The sequence below is a fragment of the Oncorhynchus clarkii genome, chromosome 2, assembly GCF_045791955.1.
Source record: "Oncorhynchus clarkii lewisi isolate Uvic-CL-2024 chromosome 2, UVic_Ocla_1.0, whole genome shotgun sequence".
Taxonomy (NCBI): domain Eukaryota; kingdom Metazoa; phylum Chordata; class Actinopteri; order Salmoniformes; family Salmonidae; genus Oncorhynchus; species Oncorhynchus clarkii.
The window spans coordinates 95731991-95757751 of record NC_092148.1 but is presented as its reverse complement, the minus strand read 5'-3'; the positions used below and the strand labels follow the sequence as shown (position 1 = coordinate 95757751).

The 25761-nt window shown below is 43.2% G+C and overlaps 2 protein-coding genes across 2 annotated transcripts in view; one reads left to right on the top strand and one right to left on the bottom strand.

Moving 5' to 3' along the window:
* The window catches only part of LOC139376666 (mitochondrial glutamate carrier 1-like), a 273532-nt gene that overhangs the window by 34714 nt on the left and 213057 nt on the right, over positions 1-25761 (bottom strand). The gene's annotated exons all lie outside the window — the stretch shown is intronic.
* LOC139376660 (von Willebrand factor) overlaps positions 1-25761 on the top strand; it is a 228581-nt gene that overhangs the window by 123953 nt on the left and 78867 nt on the right. Inside the window, exons 29-33 of the mRNA XM_071119496.1 lie at positions 8194-9406; positions 12130-12276; positions 12609-12752; positions 24537-24680; positions 25431-25595. Of these exons, the coding sequence (XP_070975597.1) occupies positions 8194-9406; positions 12130-12276; positions 12609-12752; positions 24537-24680; positions 25431-25595 (1813 nt within the window). The remainder of the gene's footprint in view (positions 1-8193; positions 9407-12129; positions 12277-12608; positions 12753-24536; positions 24681-25430; positions 25596-25761) is intronic.

Below are 25761 nucleotides of genomic sequence, written 5' to 3'. Positions count from 1 at the left end.
AAGCAAATTGGAGTGGGTCTAGGGTGTCAGGTAGGGTGGAGGTGATATGGTCCTTGACTAGTCTCTCAAAGCACTTCATGATGACGGATGTGAGTGCTACGGGGCGGTAGTCATTTAGCTCAGTTACCTTAGCTTTCTTGGGAACAGGAACAATGGTGGCCCTCTTGAAGCATGTGGGAACAGCAGACTGGTATAGGGATTGATTGAATACGTCCGTAAACACACCGGCCAGCTGGTCTGCGCATGCTCTGAGGGCGCGGCTGGGGATGCCATCTGGGCCTGCAGCCTTGCGAGGGTTAACACGTTTAAATGTCTTACTCACCTCGGCTGCAGTGAAGGAGAGACCGCATGTTTTCGTTGCAGGCCGTGTCAGTGGCACTGTATTGTCCTCAAAGCGGGCAAAAAAGTTATTTAGTCTGCCTGGGAGCAAGACATCCTGGTCCGTGACTGGGCTGGGTTTCTTCCTGTAGTCCGTGATTGACTGTAGACCCTGCCACATGCCTCTTGTGTCTGAGCCGTTGAATTGAGATTCTACTTTGTCTCTGTACTGGCGCTTAGCTTGTTTGATAGCCTTGCGGAGGGAATAGCTGCACTGTTTGTATTCGGTCATGTTACCAGACACCTTGCCCTGATTAAAAGCAGTGGTTCGCGCTTTCAGTTTCACACGAATGCTGCCATCAATCCACGGTTTCTGGTTAGGGAATGTTTTAATCGTTGCTATGGGAACGACATCTTCAACGCACGTTCTAATGAACTCGCACACCGAATCAGCGTATTCGTCAATGTTGTTATCTGACGCAATACGAAACATCTCCCAGTCCACGTGATGGAAGCAGTCTTGGAGTGTGGAGTCAGCTTGGTCGGACCAGCGTTGGACAGACCTCAGCGTGGGAGCCTCTTGTTTTAGTTTCTGTCTGTAGGCAGGGATCAACAAAATGGAGTCGTGGTCAGCTTTTCCGAAAGGGGGGCGGGGCAGGGCCTTATATGCGTCGCGGAAGTTAGAGTAACAATGGTCCAAGGTCTTTCCTCCCCTGGTTGCGCAATCGATATGCTGATAAAATTTGGGGAGTCTTGTTTTCAGATTAGCCTTGTTAAAATCCCCAGCTACAATGAATGCAGCCTCCGGATAAATTGTTTCCAGTTTGCAGAGAGTTAAATAAAGTTCGTTCAGAGCCATCGATGTGTCTGCTTGGGGGGGGATATATACGGCTGTGATTATAATCGAAGAGAATTCTCTTGGTAGATAATGCGGTCTACATTTGATTGTGAGGAATTCCAAATCAGGTGAACAGAAGGATTTGAGTTCCTGTATGTTTCTTTCATCGCACCATGTCACGTTAGTCATAAGGCATACGCCCCCGCCCCTCTTTTTACCAGAAAGATGTTTTTTCCTGTCTGCGCGATGCGTGGAGAAACCTGTTGGCTGCACCGCTTCGGATTGCGTCTCTCCAGTAAGCCACGTTTCCGTGAAGCAAAGAACGTTACAGTCTCTGATGTCCCTCTGGAATGCTACCCTTGCTCGGATTTCATCAACCTTGTTGTCAAGAGACTGGACATTGGCAAGAAGAATGCTAGGGAGTGGTGTGCGCTGTGCCCGTCTCCGGAGTCTGACCAGAAGACCGCCTCGTTTCCCTCTCTTTCGGAGTCGTTTTTTTGGGTCGCTGCATAGGATCCACTCCGTTGTCCTGTTTGTAAGGCAGAACACAGGATCCGCGTCGCGAAAAACATATTCTTGGTCGTACTGATGGTGAGTTGATGCTGATCTTATATTCAGTAGTTCTTCTCGACTGTATGTAATGAAACCTAAGATGACCTGGGGTACTAATGTAAGAAATAACACGTAAAAAAACAAAAAACTGCATAGTTTCCTAGGAACGCGAAGCGAGGCGGCCATCTCTGTCGGCGCCGGAAGTCACAGAGACACAGAGCTACAACATGGTATAATACACTGCATTTGAGGAACAATGGGAAAGTCATTCTGCTTAGAAAGTTGCAGCAATTTTGAGAAATTGGCCTTTGAATGTTTTGGTACAACCTGGGGTGCTCTTCTTTGTCTACACCCATTCAGCATCATTCACACAGTCTTAATTAGCCCGACCCATCTCTTTAAGGATTGATCCGAGCGTTCTGTACTAACAGCAGTCAATCACACAAGCTAACTGGCTAACTTGCTAGCTACTTCCAGACACAAATGAGAGAACAGCTCACTGAACATTACTCTCCCTAGCAGAGCTGATTAGGCTGTTGTGGTACTGTGCTGTCAGATTGTCTCATTGTAAATTCAGAGCGTTTCGCTCTCGGAGCGTTGAGAGCGCACACTGGACGCTCTGACTGATGAGTAGGGTTGATCCTAGCATTCTGACCTCAAAACGGCAGGCAATCACCCAAGCTAACTGGCTAACATTGGCTAGCTTGCTAGCTACAGTACTTACAGACACAAATGAGAACCCCACTCTGACCATTTTACTTTACCTAGCAGAGCTGGTTGGGCAGTTTTCACGTTATCCATAGCATAGGTGACTGTAACTGTGCTGCTGGCAAATATTTAATTACGCTTTATTGCCAACGTTTACTGACACACGCCATATTCATCGGGTGTTGAGTGTTCGTAAATTCATCAGTTATTCTGAGCTCTGGCACATTCAGACGAGAGTGCTCTGAAATTGGAGTCGATGGCCGGACGGAATTTACAAACACACCCGAAATGGTTACTTGCATAGTGGAGTCTTTTGTAAAGACATGTAGCTAGCTAGCTAGGTAAACAATGAACCATAATCCCAACTCGTGACGTTACTACCCTGCATGAATCTGCAAGATTTCAAAACTCGGTCCTCCAGAAAATGGAGAGCAACACTTATGCAGTTCTACTAAGCAATATATATAAAGAAAAAACCATGTTAGACAGGAATACCTGCACATACTAACGAGCTCAAATAGACAGAAGCGTGTTGAAATTCAGACCACTCATTATATCAGCCAATCATGGCTAGCAGGAAGGTTGCTGGCTTTCTCTATAGCTAAACCAGCTAGGATCGTCATTTATCAATTATATTTGTATTTACAGATGGCATACAAGATTGTTATTGAGGCACGTGAAAGTTAACATGTTCCAGAAGGCATTTCTACAAAAAAAACGCATTTTAATTAAAAAAAGATTACATTCAAATGACTCTCCTGTGAAGTAGTGACCCACGACATACGTCTAGTTTCCTGAAACAGGTCACATTTAGGCTTGGTCTATTTAGTAGGCTATTTTGCTATTTTATTTGGGTATTTTATTTATATGAAATATATTTGTTACCTAATGTTGAATGACTCAAGTCAAGTGTGGATCTTGTCAGCATAGTTTTAATATTATGTGTTTTTTTATAAACAATACAGATAAAAAAAAAAACAATAATTAACAGTAAGTAGGCGATTGGAAGCCCAAGGGCTGATATTAAAACCACTCCACAAAAAAACGACATGAATAAAAAAATAAAAGGTTTATTAAAACAGATAACAAACACGCCACCATAAAGAAAATTAAAATTAAAAACAGGTTTAGCCCCTGGTTCGACCATGATCTAGCAGAGTTAATCCACTTCAAGAACACCATTTGGCAAAAGGCTCAGCACACACACTGATATTCAAGGCAAATGAGAAATTAAGCGCACTCAGGCTATCTGGAAAGCTAAAAGGACATTAAGGAGGAGTTCTCTCTCTGTGGGCCTAACCCCAAGATATTCTGGAACACGTGAAAGACCTGGAGAATAAACCTTTCTAGCGGGAACCCCTCGACAACAGTCCGCGAAATACAAAAATATTTTTTTGAAATATGTAACTTTCACACATTAACAAGTCTAATAGAGCAAATGAAAGATAAACATCTTGTTAATCTACCCATCGTGTCCGATTTAAAAAAAAACATATGATTATGTTAGATTACCGCCAAGTCGAAAAAACACATAGCCATTTTTCCAGCCAAAGACAGGAGTCACAAAAAGCAGAAATATAGATAAAATTAATCACTAACCTTTGATGTTCTTCATCAGATGACACTCATAGGACATCATGTTACACAATACATGTGTGTTTTGTTCGATAATGTGCATATTTATATCCAAACATCTCAGTTTACATTGGCACCTTACATGCAGTAATGTTTTGATTCCAAAACATCCAGTGATTTTGCAGAAATACTCATAATAAACATTGATAAAAGATACTAGTGTTATTCACAGAATTAAAGATAGACTTATCCTTAACTTCTTAAGGTATAGGGGGCAGCATTTTCACTTTTGGATAAATAGCATGCCCAATTTCAACTTCCTGCTACTCATGCCAAGAATATAAGGTATGCATATTATTAGTAGATTTGGATAGAAAACACTGAAGTTTCTAAAACTGTTTGAATCATGTCTGTGAGTATAACAGAACTTATGTAGAAGGCAAAACCCAGAGGACTAACTGTTCAGATATTTTTTTGAGGTCTCTGTCTGTTCAGTGAGTTCTCGTTGGCAAACGATATTTCTTAGGAACTTGTTTTCAGTTCATACTGCTTCCACTGGGTACTGCTTCCACTTTGTTGAGGTTATTAATTTGGGCAATGAAGGAGTAGGCCATCTAGGAACTGCGTAACACTATTGAGAGTTGCGCAAGACGTGAAAAGTAGCTTGGTTTGTTGTGTTCCTGTATTGAACACAGATAGACTCGTCTTCAATTTGATCGATTATTAACGTTTAAAAATACCTAAAGTTGTATTACAAAAGTAGTTTGAGTTATAGGCAACTTTTGAAATATTTTGTATTGACGTTGCGCATTTTGGAAGCTGTTTTGTTCTGGATCAAACGCGCCAAAAAAAATGACATTCCGGATATATATGGACGGAATTAATCTAACAAAAGGACCAATTGTGATGTTTATGGGACATATTGGAGTGCCAACAAAAGAAGCTCGTCAAAGGTAAGGCATGTTTTTTATGTTATTTCTGTGTTTTGTGTAGCGCCTGCAGGGTTGAAATATCTCTTTGTTTACTGTTGTGCTATCCTCAGATAATAGCTTATTATGCTTTCACCAAAAAGCCTTTTTAGAATCTGACATGTTGGCTGGATTCACAATGTGTGTAGCTCTAATTGAGTTTCTTACATGTGTGATTTAATGACAATTAGATTTTTATATCATTTGTTTGAATTTGCCGCACTGCATTTTCTCTGGCTTTTGCCCAAGTGGGACGCAACCGTCCCCTATACCATGAGAAGTTAATGCAAGCACTGTGTCAGATTTCAAAAAAACTTTACGGAAAAAGCATAATCTGAGAACGGCGCTCAGAACCCAAAACAGCCAGAGGAATATCCACCATTTTGGAGTCAACGAAGTTAGAAACAACACAATAAATATTCACTTACCTTTGATGATCTTCATCAGAAGGCACTCCCAGGAATCCCAGTTTGACAATAAATGACTGATTTGTTCCATAAAGTCCCATCATACATGTCCAAATAGCCACTTGTTGTTAGTGTGTTCAGCACAGTAATCCATCTTCATGAGGCGCAAGCATTTCATCCAGACAAAAACTCTAAAAGTTCCGTTACAGTCCTTTAGAAACATGTCAAATGATGTATGGAATCATTCGTTAGGATGTTTTTAACACAAAACATCAATAATGTTCCAACCGGAGAATTCCTTTGTCTTCAGAGAAGCACTGGAACGAGAGGTAACTCTGTCGGGAGCGCGCGTCATGAGACAAAGGCTCTCTGCTAGACCACTGACTCAAAGAATTCTCATGAGCCCCTCCTTTATAATAGAATCCTCATTCAATTTCAAAAGACGGTTGACATCTAGTGGAAGCCCTAGGAAGTGCAACCTCATCCATATCTCAATGTGTATTCGGTAGGCCAAAAACTACAAACCTGAGATGTCCCACTTCCTGGTTGGATTTTTCTCAGGTTTTCACCTGCCATATGAGTTATGTTATACTCACAGACATCATTCAAACAGTTTTATAAACTTCAGAGTGTTTTCTATCCAATACTAATAATACTATGCATATATTAGCATCTGGGACAGAGTAGGAGGCAGTTCACTCTGGGCACACTATTCATCCAAAAGTGAAAATGCTGCCCCCTATCCCAAATGGTTAATGTTGATGATATGGTTGTGACCGGCAAGTAGCGCATGCTTGAGCTCTTTAATTACCACATCATTAAGTCAGGATTTCTATTTTACTCAAACATGCCTCCTTGCCCGTCCCAGCCCTTCTAATTTTACTGGCCCCGATGCTCCTCCATCTTCTTCACCTGCCCCACTACAAAGTTTCTCAATGCAAACGGTCACTGAGTCTGAGGTGCTAAAGGAGCTCATTAATTAGGTCCTTTCTTCTTTAAGGTTTCAGCCTCATCGCTAAGCTTTTCTCTCCTCTATTGGGAGGGGCCAATGGCGTGGAAGGCATCCACTTTGCATCTGTCAGAGTCTATCTAAAAGATAGCGAAGGAGTCAGGCGCAGGACACAGATAAGAGTAACAATCACTGGTTTACTCTATCCAAAACGTAATAAAATCCCGTTCCAAACCAGGACAAAACAGGACTCAAAATACAACACACCGAAATACACGAAAGACAATCACGCACAAAACAGAAAGGGAAACCAGAGAGTTGAATAAGGAACATAATTATGAGATGGGAACCAGGTGTGTAAACAGAAAGGAAACATGGATCGGTGGCGGCTTGAAAGCCGGTGATGTCGACCGCCGAACGCCTCCTGAACAAGGAGAGGGAACAACTTCGGTGGAAGTTGTGACAGCATCCTTTATTTAAAGGGGGAGGTCAAGCTTATCCTAACTGTTATAGGCCAATTTCTGTTTTGCCCTGTTTGTCAAAAAAAAACTTGGCAATAATCAACCAACTGGCTTTCTTGATGTCTGGTTTCCCCTCGGGTTATGGATGTGTCACTGCAACCTTAAAGCTAATACATTATGTCATCATTGCCTTTGATTCTGTTGTGCTGCTATTTTTATCGACTTGGCCAAAGCTTTTCATACGGTAGACCATTCCATTCTAGTGGGTTGGCTAAGGAGTATTAGTGTCTCTGATGGGTCTTTGGCCTGGTTTGCTATCTACCTCTCTCAAAGAGTTCAGTGTATAAAGTGAGAACATCTGCGGTCTCAGCCACTGCCTGTCACAAAGGGAGTACCCCAAGGCTCGATCCTAGGCCCCACGCTATTCTCAATTTACATAAACGACATAGTTCTCTCATCCATTTATATGCAGATGATAGTCATACTCAGCTAGCCCCTCTCCAGATGTTGTGTTGGATGCTCTACAACAAAGTTTTCTTAGTGTCCAACAAGCAAACTACCAAACAGGAGATCCCAGCAGACAGAGTGGGAGGGGTGTCACATTCTGTTAAAGGTCCCCAAAGGACACACATCCATGATGCTTATTTATAAAAACCTCTTAGGCCTCACTCCCCCTATCTGAGATATCTACTGCAGCCCTCATCCTCCACATACAACACCCTTTCTTCCAGTCACATTCTGTTAAAGGTCCCCAAAGCACACATATCCCTGGGTCGCTCGTCTTTTCAGTTTGTTGGAGCTACTGGAACGAGCTGCAACAAACACTCAAACTGGACAGTTTTATCTCCATCTCTACATTCCCACTGATACTGACAATCATACTGACCGTTGTGGCTGCTTTGCATGTAGTATTGTTGTCTCTACCTTCTTGCCATTTGTGCTGTTGTCTGTGCCCAGTAATGTTTCTACCACGTTTGTGCTGCTACCATGTTGTGCTACTGCCATGTTGTGTTGCTACAATGTTGTTGTCATGTTGTGTTGCTGGCATGTGTGTTGCTACAATTTTGTGTTGTGTTGTTTTCTTAGGTCTCTCTTTATGTAGTGTTATGGTGTCTCACTTTATATAGTGTTGGTGGTGTCTCTCTTTATGTGGTGTTGTGGTGTCTCTTGTTGTAATGTCTTAGGTCTCTCTTTATGTAGTGTTGTGGTGTCTCTCTTTATGTGGTGTTGTGGTGTCTCTTGTTGTAATGTCTTAATTTGGGTCCGGTTCATGACAGGGTCCTTTCAATGTCGGTTAATGGAAGGGTCTTGTCAGAGTGGTTAACTTCTTGGTCTGAGAGAGTTTGCTATCCGATATTAGCCATATTCTTCATTCTTACATTGACTCCACTCCTAAATTCTGACCTCTAATCTCTAGGTTCAGAAGTGGTTGTTTAAGAAGACAGTGCGTGAGCTGCACTACAGTGGTGGTGATGCTGCTTTTCTAGACGAGGCGGTGAAGTATCTGGCAATCAACATCTATGACAAGAACAAGCGAGAACATGCCGGCCGCGTCGCTATCATCCTCACCGCCAGCGCCAATCCCCGGCCTCTCCGCGCCACCGTCAAGCTGCTTCGGAAGAAAGACATTACCACCCTGACGCTAGCGCTGGGTCCGGAGGCTAGCTGGACACAGGTTAATGACATTACGAAGGCCAAGCCTGATAACAGGGCTTACCAGCTAAACAGCGTGTCTGAGCTTCCGGACAACTTTATGGAGGTCACTGACTACCTCTGTACCCTGGGGCTGGAGCCGGAGACCCCCAAGTCCCCGCCCGCAAAGCCTGGCATGGCTAAACTTAGCCTTGGTACCACCACCACCACACAGCCTCCCCTGCTAGAGACCATCCCCACCCTGACCTCCACCCTGTCCCAACACCTCCCCAACCCCATACAGCCTACTGGCATGGCCCCCACAACTATTTCTCCCTCTCCTTCCTCTCTCTCCTCCTCTTCCTTCCTCTCTTCCTCTAAATACGTGACATTTATCCTGGAAGGTTCTGACTCGGTTGGGGAGGCGGGATTTAACGCCTCTCTCCTCTTTCTGGAGGAAGTGATATCACAGCTGGCACAGGAAGGGGAGGAGTCCGTGCGTGTTACAGTCATACAATACTCGGAAACTGTCACCGTGGAGATAACGCGCTGGGAAATACGGTGGCAGAGAACCAAGTTGCTAAGGAGACTGCGGGAGATCCGCTGGAGGGGTGGGGACAAGACCAACACGGGTGCAGCAATTGGCCAGACCTACCAGGAAGTGACTACTGATAGGCCCTCCTCCACCCCTACCTCCCCCCAGCTAGTCTTCCTGGTGACAGAGAACCCCCCCACCGACGTGATCACGCGTCCCCCCTCCTCCCACACACACACCCGGGTGTATCCCATCGGGGTAGGCCCGAAGGTTAGAGAGGTGGACCTGATGCCTCTCAGCTCCCCACAGCGCCCCTTCATGGTGGAGGACTATACCAGCCTTACCTCTCTGGTTACCACTGTGGTTAATATCACCAGAAACTCCCTCTCTCCTCGCTCTCCCACCCTGCCTCCCCCACGACTCACCCCCACACTGGCCCCCAGAGCCACCCTGCCTCCCTCAGGTAAAACACACACACACGTACACACACACAGAAACACACACATATACACCGACTTTGTTGAGATGGTGCTGAAGTGGATTAAATAACATAACATTGTAAATGCTTACTTACAAGCTCCTAACCAACAATGCAGTTAAAATAGTTTCTGGACATCAGAAAAGCAATCACTAACCTTGATTTGGATGATGAATTCTACTTCAACGAGTCGGCAGCTCTACCCCTAGACAGGCCCTGATCCCTCTAAATAAGAAGTGGCGCCCAAAGAGAGGAAAGCGAGGTGGCAACATGACTAGACTACATTGGAAAGCATCTAGACCACTATTGTCCTCTGTTCTATTGACGTACAGCTTCGTTCCAGACTATCCTATCAACCTGAACAACTCTAAGATTCTAGGTTTCTCGGATTCGTGGCCGAACATGGATAAAATACACCCCATTGGCTTTTCCATGTAAACAACTCTTATTATTTTCATCTATATTTTTCGTAGCTGTCTATTTATGCTAAACTACACGTCTCCAAGGTGTACACATCTCAAAAGAGCTAAAATAGTCAAACCACACTACATGGACACTGTGGGGAAGAAGGCACGACAGTGACTTTTCAACCTGAGGCTGAAGAAATTAGGCCTTTCCCCGTGGGCCCTCACAATGTTCTACAGAAGCACCATCGAGAACATCACAGCCTGGGATAGTAACTCCAATTCCACTGACCTCAAGTGTCTACAGAGGGTGGTACACTCAGCCAAATGCACCATTGGGTGTTCACTACTTGCCCTCCAGGACACCTACAACACCAGGTGTCGCAGGAAAGACAATAAGGTCATCAGGGACGTCAGTCATCTGAGCCATGACCTGTCCTCCCCACTTCCATCAGATCTGACAGGACTTGCAAACTATTACGGACTATAAAGGGAATCCCAGCCATGAGCTGCCCAGTGACACGAGCCTACCAGAGGAGTTAAACTACTTCTATGTACGCTTCGAAAACTGAAGCACACATGAGAGCACCAGCTGTTCAGGACAACGGTGTGATCAAGCTCGCCATAGCCGATGTGAGTAAGCCCTTTAAACAGGTCAACGTTCACAAGGCCACAGGACTAGGCGGATTCCCAGGGCGTATTCTCTGAGCATGCGCTGACCAACTGGTAAGTGTCTTCACTGAAATGTTCAACCTGGCCAAGATTGTAATATCTACATGTTTCACCATGGTTCCTGGGCCCAAGAACACCAAGGTAACCTTCCTAAATGACTACCAACCCGTAGCACTCACGTCTGTAGCCATGAAGTGCTTTGAAAGGTTGGTCATGGTTCACATCAACACCATCATCCCAGAAACCCTAGAGCCACTCAATTTGCATACCACACCAACAGATCCACAGATTACGCAATCTCTATTGCACTCAACACCTGCACAAAAGGAACACCTACTTGAGAATGCTACAGATCAGAGTTCAACAACATAATGCCCTCAAAGCTGATCACTATGCTAAGGACCCTGGGACTAAACACCTTCCTCTGCAACTGGATTCAGGATTTCCTGATGGGCCACACCCAGGTGGTGAGGGTAGACAACAACCCATCCGCAACGCTGATCCTCAAAATTATTGCTCCTCAGGGGTGCGTGCTTAGTCCCTTCCTGTATCCTTGTTCACCCATGACTGCGTGTCCAAGCACAACTCCAACACCATCATTAAGTTTGCAGACAACACAACGGTGGTAGGCCTGATCACAGACAACGATGAGACAGCCTATAGGGAGGAGATCAGAGACCTGGCAGTGTGGTTCCAGGACAACAACATCTCCCTCAACTTGATCAAGACAAAGCAGATGATCGTGGACTACAGGAAAAGGAGGGCCGAGCACGCCCCCATTCTCATCGATGGGGCTGTAGTGGAGCAGATTGAGAGCTTTAAGTTCCTTGGTGTCCACATCACCAGCAAACTATCATGGTTCAAACACACCAAGACAGTCGTGAAGAGGGCACGACAATGTGTGTTCCCCCTCAGGAGACTGAAAAGATTTGGCTTGGGTCCTCAGATTCTCAAAAAGTTAAACAGCTGCACCATTGAGGCACCCTAACTGGTTGAATCCCCACCTGGAATGGCAACTGCAAGACGTTACAGAGGGTAGTGCATACGGTCTACTACATCACTGAGGCCAAGCTTCCTGCCATCCAGGACCTCTATACCAGGAGGTGTCAAAAGAAGGCCCTAAAAATTGCCCCCTTTTTTTACACTGCTGTTACTCGCTGTTTATTATCTATACTTAGCCACTTTAATCCTACCTACATGTACAGTACATATTACCTAAATTACCTCACTTTCTAGGGAGTTTTTCCTAGCCACCGTGCTTCTACACCTGCATTGCTTGCTGTTTGGGGTTTTAGGCTGGGTTTCTGTACAGCACTTTGAGATATCAGCTGATGTACGAAGGGCTATATAAATACATTTGATTTGACTAACCTGTACCCCTGCACATTGACACATTGACTCTTTAGTTTATTTAGTACATATTTTTCTTAACACTTATCTTTCTTAAAACTGCTTTGTTGGTTAAGAGATTGTACATAAGAATTTCACGGTAAGTTGTATTAGGCGCATGTGACAAATAAAATTAGATTTGATACACCCACACACCACACCCACATTTGTGAATATAGATGAGGTCTGGTGAATTCCCCTACTACTCTGTGATTGGTTGATATCCTGTGACCTCTGACCCAGTGCCATGCAGGAAGCCGATGGATGTCCTGTTCCTGCTGAGAGGCGGGAATAGGGCGGGGCCAGAGACTGACGGGCAGCCAGAGGGCGGGACAGAATTTGAGGACATGAAGACGTTTGTCAAAGCCTTCATCAACAGCGCTCATATCGGTACGCCTGCTGGCCAATCAGAACACAGTTTTCACTGAACCACCTTACTAGTAAGATCTGTGTTCTGATTGGGTGGTTCTAAAAGTAGCTACTTCGCTCCTGTAGTCCTCCGCAAGATCTCACTGAAACACCCAATCACAACACAAATCTCACTGAACCTCCCAATCCCAACACAGCTCTTACTGAACCATCCAATCACAACATAGCTCTTACTGAACTACCCAACATTAACATCAAAAAGTAACATAAAGTAAAATAACACATTGCAGAAGGCAGAGAACGATGGTCTGTAAGAGACTGGAAATATAATTCCCCGGGGGATGTGTTTTCAGGTCGGAACGAGACTCAGGTGGGTGTGGTTACATACGGAGAGACCAGTAGTGTGGGCGTGGCCTGGAGAGAGGAGCAGGACAGGACACACCTGCTGACCCTGGTGGACCAGCTGACCAGTCCGACACACACACACACCGCACTGGGTAATACACACACACACCACTGGGTAATACACACACACAAACACACACACACACACACCACTGGGTAATACACACACCACTGGGTAATACGCATACCATTGAGTAATACACACACACACACACACACACACACACGCTACTGGGTAATACGCACACACACACAATCCCTACGTCATCAGAGCGCAACGTATGTTTGTTGTTGTTGAGCACTGTCGAAACCTGAACTGATGACCTCGGTTTAACAGCTGACAGTGTTTTATATACTTTTTATTTTATTTTGGATCCTGAGGCTCTGTTGGGCTAAATGCTGTGAGCACTGCTATCTGTCCCGGGATCCTGCCAGATTCTGTATAGGGGGAGAGACGCGAAAGCCCAGCTAGCTTAGCTGGCTCGGCGGTCTCAGATAGAGGCCACTATTGAATGTTTCCAGCGTTGCAGGAGCTGTGTTTACTTTGCTTTGTTCCAGGACAATGTGGGCCACGCTGATTTTCAATGAAGCAACTGTTTGCTTGCGGAGGAATACAGGAGCGAAGCAGCTACTTTTAGCAAGCAAGTAACAAAACTGCAAAAGCTACTGGGGAACCCACGCCCACCTTCTTTTTATTTTACTTCCACTCCAGTAGCCGGACGCCGCTCTGGTCTGGTGGAAGCTTCACCATTGTGGTGGCTTTCCACAGCCGACTTCCCGGTACTAGGCAGGGTTCCATCCCCGAAGGGGTCTCCCCTCTTCCCTGGAGAACGGACCTGTTCTTGACCCAACCAACCAGCCATGGAGTTACGTCACTCGCCGTGGAAGTCTAAGAAGGCGTCCTTTGGCAACTGGGGTCACCATGGAGATATTGAGCCCGGAACTGACAGCGGTTGCATTAAGGAGAAGTCGATCTAAAATTCCATGTATAACACTTGTATCTTTGATCAACGTTTATTATGAGTATTTCTGTAAATTGATGTGGGTGTCTGCAAAATCACTGGATGTTTTTGGAACTACTGAACATAAAGCGCCAATGTATACTGAGATTGTTTGATATAAATATGAACTTAACCGAACAAAACATACATGTATTGTGTAACATGAAGTCCTATGAGTGTCATCTGATGAAGATTATCAAAGGTTAGTGATTAATGTTATCTCTATTTCAGATTTTTGTGACTCCTCTCTTTGGCTGGAAAAACGACTGTGTATTTCTGTGACTTGGCGGTGACCTAATCATTTGTGGTGCTTTCGCCATAAAGCCTATTTGAAATCGGACACTGCGGTGGGATTAACAAGACGTGTATCTTTAAAATGGTGTGAAATACTTGTATGTTTGTACATGATCTTAGGGGCATTGGCAAACACAATGTAACTAATTTAATTTATGTACCCTTAATTGCACCGAATACATCTGTTTATCCAACAGCTATTGTAATCAGTAATCATGCGCCTATAAACCAGAGTTACAGTGTTAGCACTGAGGCAGTGTGCAATAGTAGGAAGACCACTTTATGCAGCTCACCCTGCACTATCAGCTCCAATGTAAATAACATGAGTAAGTCTACCTCTGATAAGCCTCCCAGTAAAGCATTAAAAACAATCAAGCAACCCAGAAAAGTGAAGAAAATAGCCCATGTTAACATATGTAGCCTAAGAAACAAGGTTTTTGAAGTCAATAACTTGCTTGTAACAGATGACATTCATATTCTGACTATCTCAAAAAATAGAAATGCCAAATGGAGGTGGTGTTGCGGTAATATGGCTACATGGTCATATTCCTCACCTAAAAACCATTCTTGTGGGAAGCTGCTATAGCCCACAAAGTGCTAACAGCCAATATCTGGATAACATGTGTGAAATGCTTGATAATGTATGTGATATCAACAGAGAAGTATATTTTCTCTGTGATTTAAATATTGACTGGACATCATCAAGCTGCCCAATAAGGAAAAGCTTCAAACTGTAACCAGAACCTGTAACCTGGATCAGGTTGTCGGTCAACCTACCAGGTAGTTACAAACAGCACAGGAATTAAATCATCAACATGTATTGATCACATCTTTACTAATGCTGCAGATATTTGCTTTAAAGCAGTATCCAAGTTAATAGTATGTAGTGATCACAATATAAAAGCCAACCTCTTCAGTCTACCCCCTCCTTTTTCGAACATTCTGTTAAAAATCGTGCAACATTTCAGCGTCCTGCTACTCATGCCAGGAATATAGTATGTGCATATGATTAGTATGTGTGGATAGAAAACACTCTGAAGTTTCTAAAACTGGTTAAATCACGGCTTTGACTATAACAGAGCGGGTGTTTCATCGAAAAGCGCAAGAAAAACTGGTCACTGAAAGCTGAAAATAATATCCATGTGCCACTTGCATGTATTGTTTAAAGGACACCAAATTAAATACGGCCAAGGATGCAATTCCTACAGCTTCCACACGATGTCGCCATTATCGTCATTTTCCTGAGAGTTATTTCTTGGTCAAACAAAGGAAAGAGATTCCATTTCTTCCGGTCTCCGACAGGATGTTTTGGAGGAGAGATTTTCGACCATGATTTCAAGACGTGGAGCTATTGAATACACATCGCCCCGTGATCATTTTGATAGATTATAAACATTTACTAATACCTAAAGTTGGATTACAAAAGTATTTCGAAGTGTTTTGTGAAAGTTTATCGTCAACTTTTTTAATTTTAAAAAATGACGCAGCGTTTTGAAACAATGTTTTTTTCTGAATTACACAGTTTCCATAGATGGCTATTTTGGGTATATATGGACCGATTTAATCGAAAAAAAGACCCAATAGTGATGTTTATGGGGAATATAGGAGTGCCAAGAAAGAAGCTCGTCAAAGGTAATGAATGTTTTATATTTTATTTCTGCTATTTGTGTAGCGCCGGCTACGCTAATTATTTTGTTTACGTCGCCTTCAGGCATTTTGGGGTGTTGCATGCTATCAGATAATAGCTTCTCATGCTTTCGCCGAAAAGCATTTTTTAAAATCTGACTTGTTGGCTAGATTCACAACGAGTGTAGCTTTAATTCAATACCCTGTATGTGTGTTTTAATGAACGTTTGAGTTTTAACGAGTACATTTAGCATTTAGCGTAGCGCATTTGCATTTCCAGGTGCCTAGTTGAGACGTCTGCGACTCAGATAGGAGCAACTGGTTTTAAAAGCCTTTAAACCAAAGTTCCAAAGGCTGGGCCTAATATAGTGTATAAGGAGTCATACAATAAGTTTTGTAGGGATTAATATGTTGATGATGTAAATAATATTTGCTGCTCTGTGATGTGTAATGAGGAGGAACCAGAACCTTTGCTTGACGCATTTATGAAACTACTTATTCCAGTTATTAATAAGCACGCACCCATTAAGAAAATGACTGCAAAAACTGTTAAATTGCCTTGGATTGATGAGGAATTGAAAATTGTATGGTTGAGAGGGATGAGGCAAAAGGTATGGCAATTAAGTCAGGCAGCCCAACTGATTGGCAAACCTACTGCAAATTAAGAAATCATGTGACTAAACAAATATAAAATAAAAAAATAACTACACTATGAAACAAGGATGAATTATATAAAGAATGATAGTAAAAAGCTTTGGGGCACCTTAAATAACATTTTGGAAACAAAACCAACTCGCCTCCTTCATTCATTAAATCGGATTCATCGCAAAACCCACTGGTATTGCAAACTAATTTAATTACTTTTTCATTGGCAAGATAAGCAAACTTAGGGATGACATGCCAGTAACAAACGGCTGACACTACACATCCAACCAAGTATATCGGACCAAATGATATAAGACAAGAATTGTGCTTTTGAATTCCGTAGTCAGTGTGGAAGTATTGTTTTCTATCAACAATGACAAGCCAAGTCTGAAAATTACTGAGGATAAAAGCAGACGATATTGCCACTCCTATTTGCCACATCTTCAATTTAAGCCCACTAGAAAGTACGTGCCCTCAGGCCTGGAGGGAAGCTAAAGGCATTCCGCTACCCAAGAATAGTAAAGCCCCCTTTACTGGCTCAAATAGCTGACCAATCAGCCTGTTACCAACCCTTAGTAAACTTCTGGAAAAAATGATGTTTGACCAGATACATTACAATGCTATGTCATCACAGTAAACAAATTGACATCAGAATTTCAGCATGCTTATAGGGAAGGACACTCAACAAGCACTGCACTTACAAAAATGACTGATGATTGGCTGAGAGATATTGATGGCAAAATGATTGTGTGGGCTGTCCTGTTAGACTTCAGTGCAGCTTTTGACATTATCGATCATAGTCTGCTGCCGGAAAAACGTTTATGTTATGGTTTTACACCCCCTGCTATAATGTGGATGAAGAGTTACTTGTCTAACAGAACACAGAGGGTGTTCTTTAATTAACTTCTTGATTCTACTTGAGACGCATATGTCTCAACTAGGCACCTGGAAATGCAAATGCGCTACGCTAAATGCTAAATGTACTCGTTAAAACTCAAACCTTGATCAAAATTCACAAGCAGGGTATTGAATTAAAGCTACACTCGTTGTGAACCTAGCCAACAAGTCAGATTTTTAAAATGCTTTTCAGCGAAAGCATGAGAAGCTATTATCTGATAGCATGCAACACCTCAAAATGCCTGAATGCGACGTAAACAAAGACTTTGCTTATCCGGTGCTGCACAAAACGCAGAAATAAAATATATAACATTCATTACCTTTGATGAGCTTCTTTCTTGGCACTCCTATATGCCCCATAAACATCACTATTGGGTCTTTTTTTCGTTTAAATCGGTCCATATATACCCAAAATAGCTTTCTATGGAAGCTGTGTCATTCAGAAAAAAACATTGTTTTTAAACGCTGCGTCATTTTTTTAAATTAAAAAAGTCGACGATAAACTTTCACAAAACACTTCGAAATCCTTTTGTAATCCAACTTTAGGTATTAGTAAACGTTTATAATCTATCAAAATGATTACAGGGCGATGTATATTCAATAGCTCCTCGTCTGCAAATCAATGGCTGCCAATGTCCACATTCACAGCATCCTGGTGGAGACTGGAAGAAACGGAATCCAGATAGTTGGATTTTCCAACAAAAAATTCAATTGAAAATGACGACAATGGCGACATCGTGTGGAATTTGTATGAATTGCATGCAGGTCGATATTAAATTTTGTCCTCTTTTAACAACCCATGAAAGTGACTTATGGAAATTATTTTTAGCTTTCAGAGAGCAGTTTTTCTTGCGTTTTTCAATGAAACACACGATCTGTTATAGTCACAGCCGTGATTTAACCAGTTTTAGAAACTTCAGAGTGTTTTCTATCCACACATACTAATCATATGCATATACTATATTCCTGGCATGAGTAGCAGGACGCTGAAAAGTTGCGCGATTTTTAACAGAATGTTCGAAAAAGGAGGGGGTAGAAGTAAGAGGTTTTAATGGAAACATCTCAAGTATAATCCAGTTAGAATCAGGAATTCCCCAGGGTAGCTATTTAGGCCCCTTGCTTTTTCTATTTTTACGAACAACATGCCACTGACCGAGTAAGGCCAGAGTGTCTATGTATGCGGATGACTCATCACTATACACGTTGGCTACTACAGCGACTGAAATGATTGCAACACTCAACAATGAGCTGCAGTTGGTTTCAGACTGGGTGGCAAGGAATAAGTTAGCACTAAATATTTCTAAAACTAAAAGCATTGTATTTGGAACAAAACACTCACTAAACCATAAACCTCAACTATATCTTCTAATAAAAAATGTACAGCCTGAATTCAAAATGGATAAACAACACAATTGATCCTTTTGTTCGATTAATTCCGTCAATATATATCCAAAATGTCAGTACACAGTACCCCATAATGACAAAGTTATATAAAGTGCCTTGCGAAAGTATTCGGCCCCCTTGAACTTTGTGACCTTTTGCCACATTTCAGGCTTCAAACATAAAGATATAAAACTGTATTTTATTTTGAAGAATCAACAACAAGTGGAACACAATCATGAAGTGGAACGACATTTATTGGATATTTCAAACTTTTTAACAAATCAAAAACTGAAAAATTGGGGGTGCAAAATTATTCAGCCCCCTTAAGTTAATACTTTGTAGCGCCACCTTTTGCTGCGATTACAGCTGTAAGTCACTTGGGGTATGTCTCTATCAGTTTTGCACATCGAGAGACTGACATTTTTTCCCATTCCTCCTTGCAAAACAGCTCGAGCTCAGTGAGGTTGGATGGAGAGCATTTGTGAACAGCAGTTTTCAGTTCTTTCCACAGATTCTCGATTGGATTCAGGTCTGGACTTTGACTTGGCCATTCTAACACCTGGATATGTTTATTTTTGAACCATTCCATTGTAAATTTTGCTTTATGTTTTGGATCATTGTCTTGCTGGAAGACAAATTTCCGTCCCAGTCTCAGGTCTTTTGCAGACTCCATCAGGTTTTCTTCCAGAATGGTCCTGTATTTGGCTCCATCCATTTTCCCATCAATTTTAACCATCTTCCCTGTCCCTGCTGAAGAAAAGCAGGCCCAAACCATGATGCTGCCACCACCATGTTTGACAGTGGGGATGGTGTGTTCAGGGTGATGAGCTGTGTTGCTTTTACGCCAAACATAACGTTTTGCATTGTTGCCAAAAAGTTCAATTTGCACCTTCTTCCACATGTTCTGTCCTATGGACAGAGTCTCCCACCTCAGCTGTAGATCTCTGCAGTTCATCCAGAGTGATCATGGGCCTCTTGGCTGCATCTCTGATCAGTCTTCTCCTTGTATGAGCTGAAAGTTTAGAGGGACGGCCAGGTCTTGGTAGATTTGCAGTGGTCTGATACTCCTTCCATTTCAATATTATCGCTTGCACAGTGCTCCTTGGGAGGTTTAAAGCTTGGGAAATCTTTTTGTATCCAAATCCGGCTTTAAACTTCTTCACAACAGTATCTCGGACCTGCCTGGTGTGTTCCTTGTTCTTCATGATGCTCTCTGCGCTTTTAACGGACCTCTGAGACTATCACAGTGCAGGTGCATTTATACGGAGACTTGATTACACACAGGTGGATTGTATTTATCATCATTAGTCATTTAGGTCAACATTGGATCATTCAGAGATCCTCACTGAACTTCTGGAGAGAGTTTGCTGCACTGAAAGTAAAGGGGCTGAATAATTTTGCACGCCCAATTTTTCAGTTTTTGATTTGTTAAAAAGTTTGAAATATCCAATAAATGTCGTTCCACTTCATGATTGTGTCCCACTTGTTGTTGATTCTTCACAAAACAATACAGTTTTATATCTTTATGTTTGAAGCCTGAAATGTGGCAAAAGGTCGCAAAGTTCAAGGGGGCCGAATACTTTCGCAAGGCACTGTATTTTTTTAAATACATCTTTGCAAATGTATTGAAAATCAAATACAGAAATATATAAATTACAGTTTTTATTCACACCCCTGAGTCAATACATGTTAGAATCATACTACATTAACATCGAATAGCCCCTGCAATATGCACATTTTCAGGGAAGTTAGGAACCAATATACACAGTCAGTTAGGAAAGCTAAGGCTAAATTTTTCAAATAGAAATTTGCATCCTGTAGCACAAACTCCAAAAAGTTCTGGGACACTGTAAAGTACACGGAGAATAAGAGCACCTCCTCCCAGCTGCCCACTGCACTGAGGAAAGGAAACACTGTCACCACCGATAAATCCGCGATAATTGAGAACTTTTCTACGGCTGGCCATGCTTTCCACCTGGCTACCCCTACCCCGGTCAAACGCCCTGCATCCCTCACTGCAACTTGCCTAAGCCTCCCCCATTTCTCCTTCACCCAAATCCAGATAGCTGATTTTCTGAAAGAGCTGCAAAATCTGGACCCATACAAATCAGCTGGGCTAGACAATCTGGACCCTCTCTTCCTAAAATTCTCGCCTGGTTCACCAACTACTTCTTTGACAGAGTTCAGTGTGTCAAATCAGAGGGCCTGTTGTCCGGACGTCTGGCAGTCTCTATGGGGGTGCCACAGTGTTCAATTCTCGGGCCAACTCTTTTCTCTGTATACATCAATGATTTCGCTCTTGCTGCTGGTGATTCTCTGATCCACCTCTACACAGACGACACCATTCTTTATACTTCTGTCTTCAATGCCATACAACTCTCCTTCCATGGCCTACAACTGCTCTTAAGTGCAAGCAAAACTAAATGCATGCTCTACCCACCCGTCCAGCATCACAACTGGACGGTTCTTAGAATATGTGGTCAACTACAAATACCTAGGTGTCTGGTTAGACTTTAAACTCTCCTTCCAGACTCACATTAAGCATCTCCAATCAAAAAATAAATCTAGAATCGGCTTCATATTTCGCAACAAAGCATCCTTCACTCATGCTGCCAAACATACCCTCGTAAAACTGAAAATCCTACCGATCCTTGACTTTGGCGATGTCATTTATAAAATAGCCTCCAACACTCTCCTCAGCAAATTGGATGCAGTCTATCACAGTGCCATCCATTTTGTCACCAAGCCCCATACACTACCCACCACTGCCACCTGTATGCTCTCATTGGCTGGCCCTCGCTTCATATCCATCGCCAAACCCACTGGCTCCACGTCATCTATAAGTAATTGCTATGTAAAGCCCCACCTTATCTCAGCTCACTGGTCACCATAGCAGCACCCACCCGCAGCACGTGCTCCAGCAGGTATATTTCACTTGTCACCCTCAAAGCCAATTCTTCCTTTGGTCGCCTTTCCTTCCAGTCCTCTGCTGCCAATGACTGGAACGAACTGCAAAAATCACTGAAGCTGGAGACTCATATCTCCCTCGCTAGCTTTAAGCACCAGTTTTCAGAGCAGCTCACAGATCACTGCACCTGTACATAGCCAGTCTGTAAATAGCCCATCCAACTACCTCATCCCCATATTGTTATTTATTTTATTTATTTTGCTCCTTTGCACCCCAGTACCGCTACTTTCACACTCATCTTCTGCACATCTATCACCCCAGTGTTTAATTTGCCATACTGTATGGCCTATTTATTGTCTCACCCCCCTTATCCTACCCCATTTGCATACACTGTACATATACTTTCTCTACTGTATTATTGACTGTATGTTTGTTTATTCCATATGTAACTCTGTGTTGATGTTTGTGTCACACTGCTTTGCTTTATCTTGGCCAGGCCGCAGTTGTAAATGAGAACTTGTTCTCAACTAGCCTACGTGGTTAAATAAAGGTGAAATAAAAAATATTAAAAATAAAATAATCACATTTGGCAGCAATTACAGCTATAAGTCTTTCTGGGTAAGTCTCTAAGAGCTTTGCACGCCTGGATTGTACAGTATTTGTTCATTGTTCTTTTCTAAATTCTTCACCTGCTGTCAACTTGGTTGTTGATCATTGGTAGACCATTTTTAGACCATAAACCATTTTAAAGTCTTGCCATAGATTTTCAAGAAGATTTAAGTCAAAATTGTAAATCAGCCACTCAGGATCATTCACGGTCTTCTTGGTACCACTGCGACCACCACTGCAACATGTATGCTCTCGTCGGCTGGCCCTCACTACATATTCGTTGCCAAACCCACTGGCTCCAGGTCATCTATAAGTCTTTGCTAGGTAAAGCCCCACCTTATCTCAGCTCACTGGTCACCATAGCAACACCGTAGCACACGCTACAGCAGGTTTATTTAACAGGTCATCCCCAAAGCCAACACTTCCTTTGGCCGCCTTTCCTTCCAGTTCTCTGCTGCAAATTACTGGAACGAGTTGCAAAAATCAGTGAGGCTGGAGTCTTTTGTCTCCCTTTCCAACTTTAAGCATCAGCTATCAGAGCAGCTTACCGATCACTGTACCTGTTGTCACAGGCCGGCTCAAAGCCTGTGGCAAAAATGAGGGGACACGAACAGGTATAGGCCAATAAAAAAGGTTATTTATTGTAAACCAAAACTATTAACTTTAAACAAAGAAAAAGGAATGAGGTGTGAAAGTATCATAATGTAGGGTGTATGTAAAGTGCAGGGATGCGTGAATCTGTGTGTGTGTGAATATGACTGAGTGAAAAATACGTAAAACTACAAAGGAACAAACAAAACAGGATAATACCTGGAGGAGCAGAGAGAGAGAGGCAAGATTGTTTAGTGAAGCAGTTTAAATACACTGAGCCCAGGTGGCTCCAATCACTAACGACCCCTAACGACCCTACAAGAGGAACCGCCCCTGCAATGCAGAGGAGGGGCCGTGACACTGTACACAGCCAATCTGTAAATAGCACACCCAACTACCTCATCCCCATATTGTTACTTATCCACTTGCTCTTTTGCACCAAAGTATCTTTACTTGCACATCATCATCTGCACATCTATCACTCCAGTGTTAATGCTAAATTGTAATTATTTCGCCATCATGACCTATTTCTTGCCTTACCTCCCTACTCTTCTATATTTGCACACACTGTACTTAGATTTTTTCTATTGTGTTATTGTCTGTACGCTTTTTTATGTGTCACTCTGTGTTGTTGTTTCAGTCGCACTGATTTGCTTTATCTTGGCCAGGTTGCAGTTGTAAATGAGAACTTGTTCTCAACTAGCCTATCTGGTTAAATAAAGGTGAAATAAAATTAAAAATAAAATAATGCCAGCCTGCTAATACAGCTAAACAGATCCAACTGAAAATCCCTTGGAGGGGGAAACCCGGTGGAGCTACCACTGAACATGTGGACTATCTAACTGAAAATCCTTTGGAGGGGGAAACCCTGTGGAGCTACCACTGAACATGTGGACTATCTAACTGAAAATCCCTTAGAGGGGGAAACCCTGTGGAGCTACCACTGAACATGTGGACTATCTAACTGAAAATCAGTTGGAGGGGGAAACCCTGTGGAGCTACCACTGAACATGTGGACTATCTAACTGAAAATCCCTTGGAGGGGGAAACCCTGTGGAGCTACCACTGAACATGTGGACTATCTAACTGAAAATCCCTTGGAGGGGGAAACCCTGTGGAGCTACCACTGAACATGTGGACTATCTAACTGAAAATCCCTTAGAGGGGGAAACCCTGTGGAGCTACCACTGAACATGTGGACTATCTAACTGAAAATCCCTTAGAGGGGGAAACCCTGTGGAGCTACCACTGAACATGTGGACTATCTAACTGAAAATCAGTTGGAGGGGGAAACCCTGTGGAGCTACCACTGAACATGTGGACTATCTAACTGAAAAACCCTTGGAGGGGGAAACCCTGTGGAGCTACCACTGAAATACTTCATCTTGGTTTCACCAAACCAGAGAATCTTGTTTCTCATGGTCTGAGAGTCCAAGCGACTGTCATGTGCCTTTTACTGAGGAGTGGCTTCCATCTGACCACTTTACCATAAAGGCCAGATTGGTGGAGTGCAGAGATGGTTGTCTTTCTGGAAGACGGGCAGTCCATTATATAGCGGTTGGGAGAAAAGTCAATGCATAACATTGTTGAATTCACAAGTTCTGCTGACAGGTCCATGACAATTTGACATTGTTTTCTATTTCTGAAACTGATAGTCCTGTCCCAGAGACAGCATAAATGACTGCTAAAGATTAAAACAATCTGCCAACACAGTAAATAGACCATGCCAGGTAACACACATTGCGCTGGGTAACACACACACATCGCGCTGGGTAACACACACACATTGCGCTGGGTAACGCACACACATCGTGCTGGGTAACGCACACACATCGCGCTGGGTAACACACACACATCGCGCTGGGTAACACACACACATTGCGCTGGGTAACATCTGATGGTCTCTCTTTCTCTGTGATCAGGTGCTGCGTTGCGATTTGCTGTCCAAACATCCATCTCTCCGTCTAGTGGGGGCAGAGTGGGTGTGGCCAAGGTGGTGGTTATGCTGGTGATTGACAGGTCGACTGACCAACTACAGGAGGCAACTAACGAGGCGCTGACCGCAGGTTAGTGATGACATCAGAAGGAGGACCACAGGTTAGAGGTGACATGAGGAGGGCAGGAGGTTAGTGGTGACATCCTAAGGAGGGCAGGAGTTTAGTGGTGACATCATAACAAGGACAGGTTAGTGGTGACATCATAAGGAGGGCCACAGGTTAGTGGTAGCATCATAAGGATGGCAGCAGGGTCGAGGTGACATCATAAGGAGGGCAGGAGGTTAGTGCTGACATCATAACAAAAACCACAGTTTAGAGGTGATATCATAACGTGGAACACAGGTTAGTGGTAACATCATAAGGAGGGCATGAGTTTAGTGGTGACATCATAAGGAGGACCACAGGTTAGTGGTGACATCATAAGGAGGGAAGCATGTTAGTAGTGACATCATAACGAGGGCAGCATGTTAGTAGTGACGTCATAAGGAGGGCAGCATATTAGTACTGACATCATAAGGATGTGATTTGCGATTTGCTGTCCAAACATCCATCTCTCCGTCTAGTGGGGGCAGAGTGGGTGACGACATAAGGATGGCAGCAGGTCAGTGGTGACATCATAAGGAGGACCACAGGTTAGTGGTGGCATCATAAGGAGGACCGCAGGTTAATGGTGACATCATAACGATGATAGCAGGTTAATAGTGACATCATAGCGAGAACTGCAGGTTAGTTGTGACATCATAACGAGGACTTCAGGTTAGCAATGACATCATAACAACCACCACAGTTTAGTGATGGACATCATAACTCTGCCAACAGGCGTGTCAGTTTTCCCCATCGGCATCGGGCCCGGTTACGACAGAGCTGAACTGAGCCTGCTTGGTTCCCATGGCGACCAGGACAACACACTCCACCTTAACAGCATGGAGGAGCTGATGATGCTGTTAACACTGGACAAGAGCTACACAGACAAACTCTGTAGAGGTATAGTACTGGACCAGAGCTACCTGGAGAGATTATGATAATGATGATGATATTGATGAAGATGAAGATGATGACAATGACGGTGGTGATGATGATGCTGGTGATGATGGTGATGCTGATGATATTGATGAAGATGATGATGATGGTGATGATGATGATAGTGGTA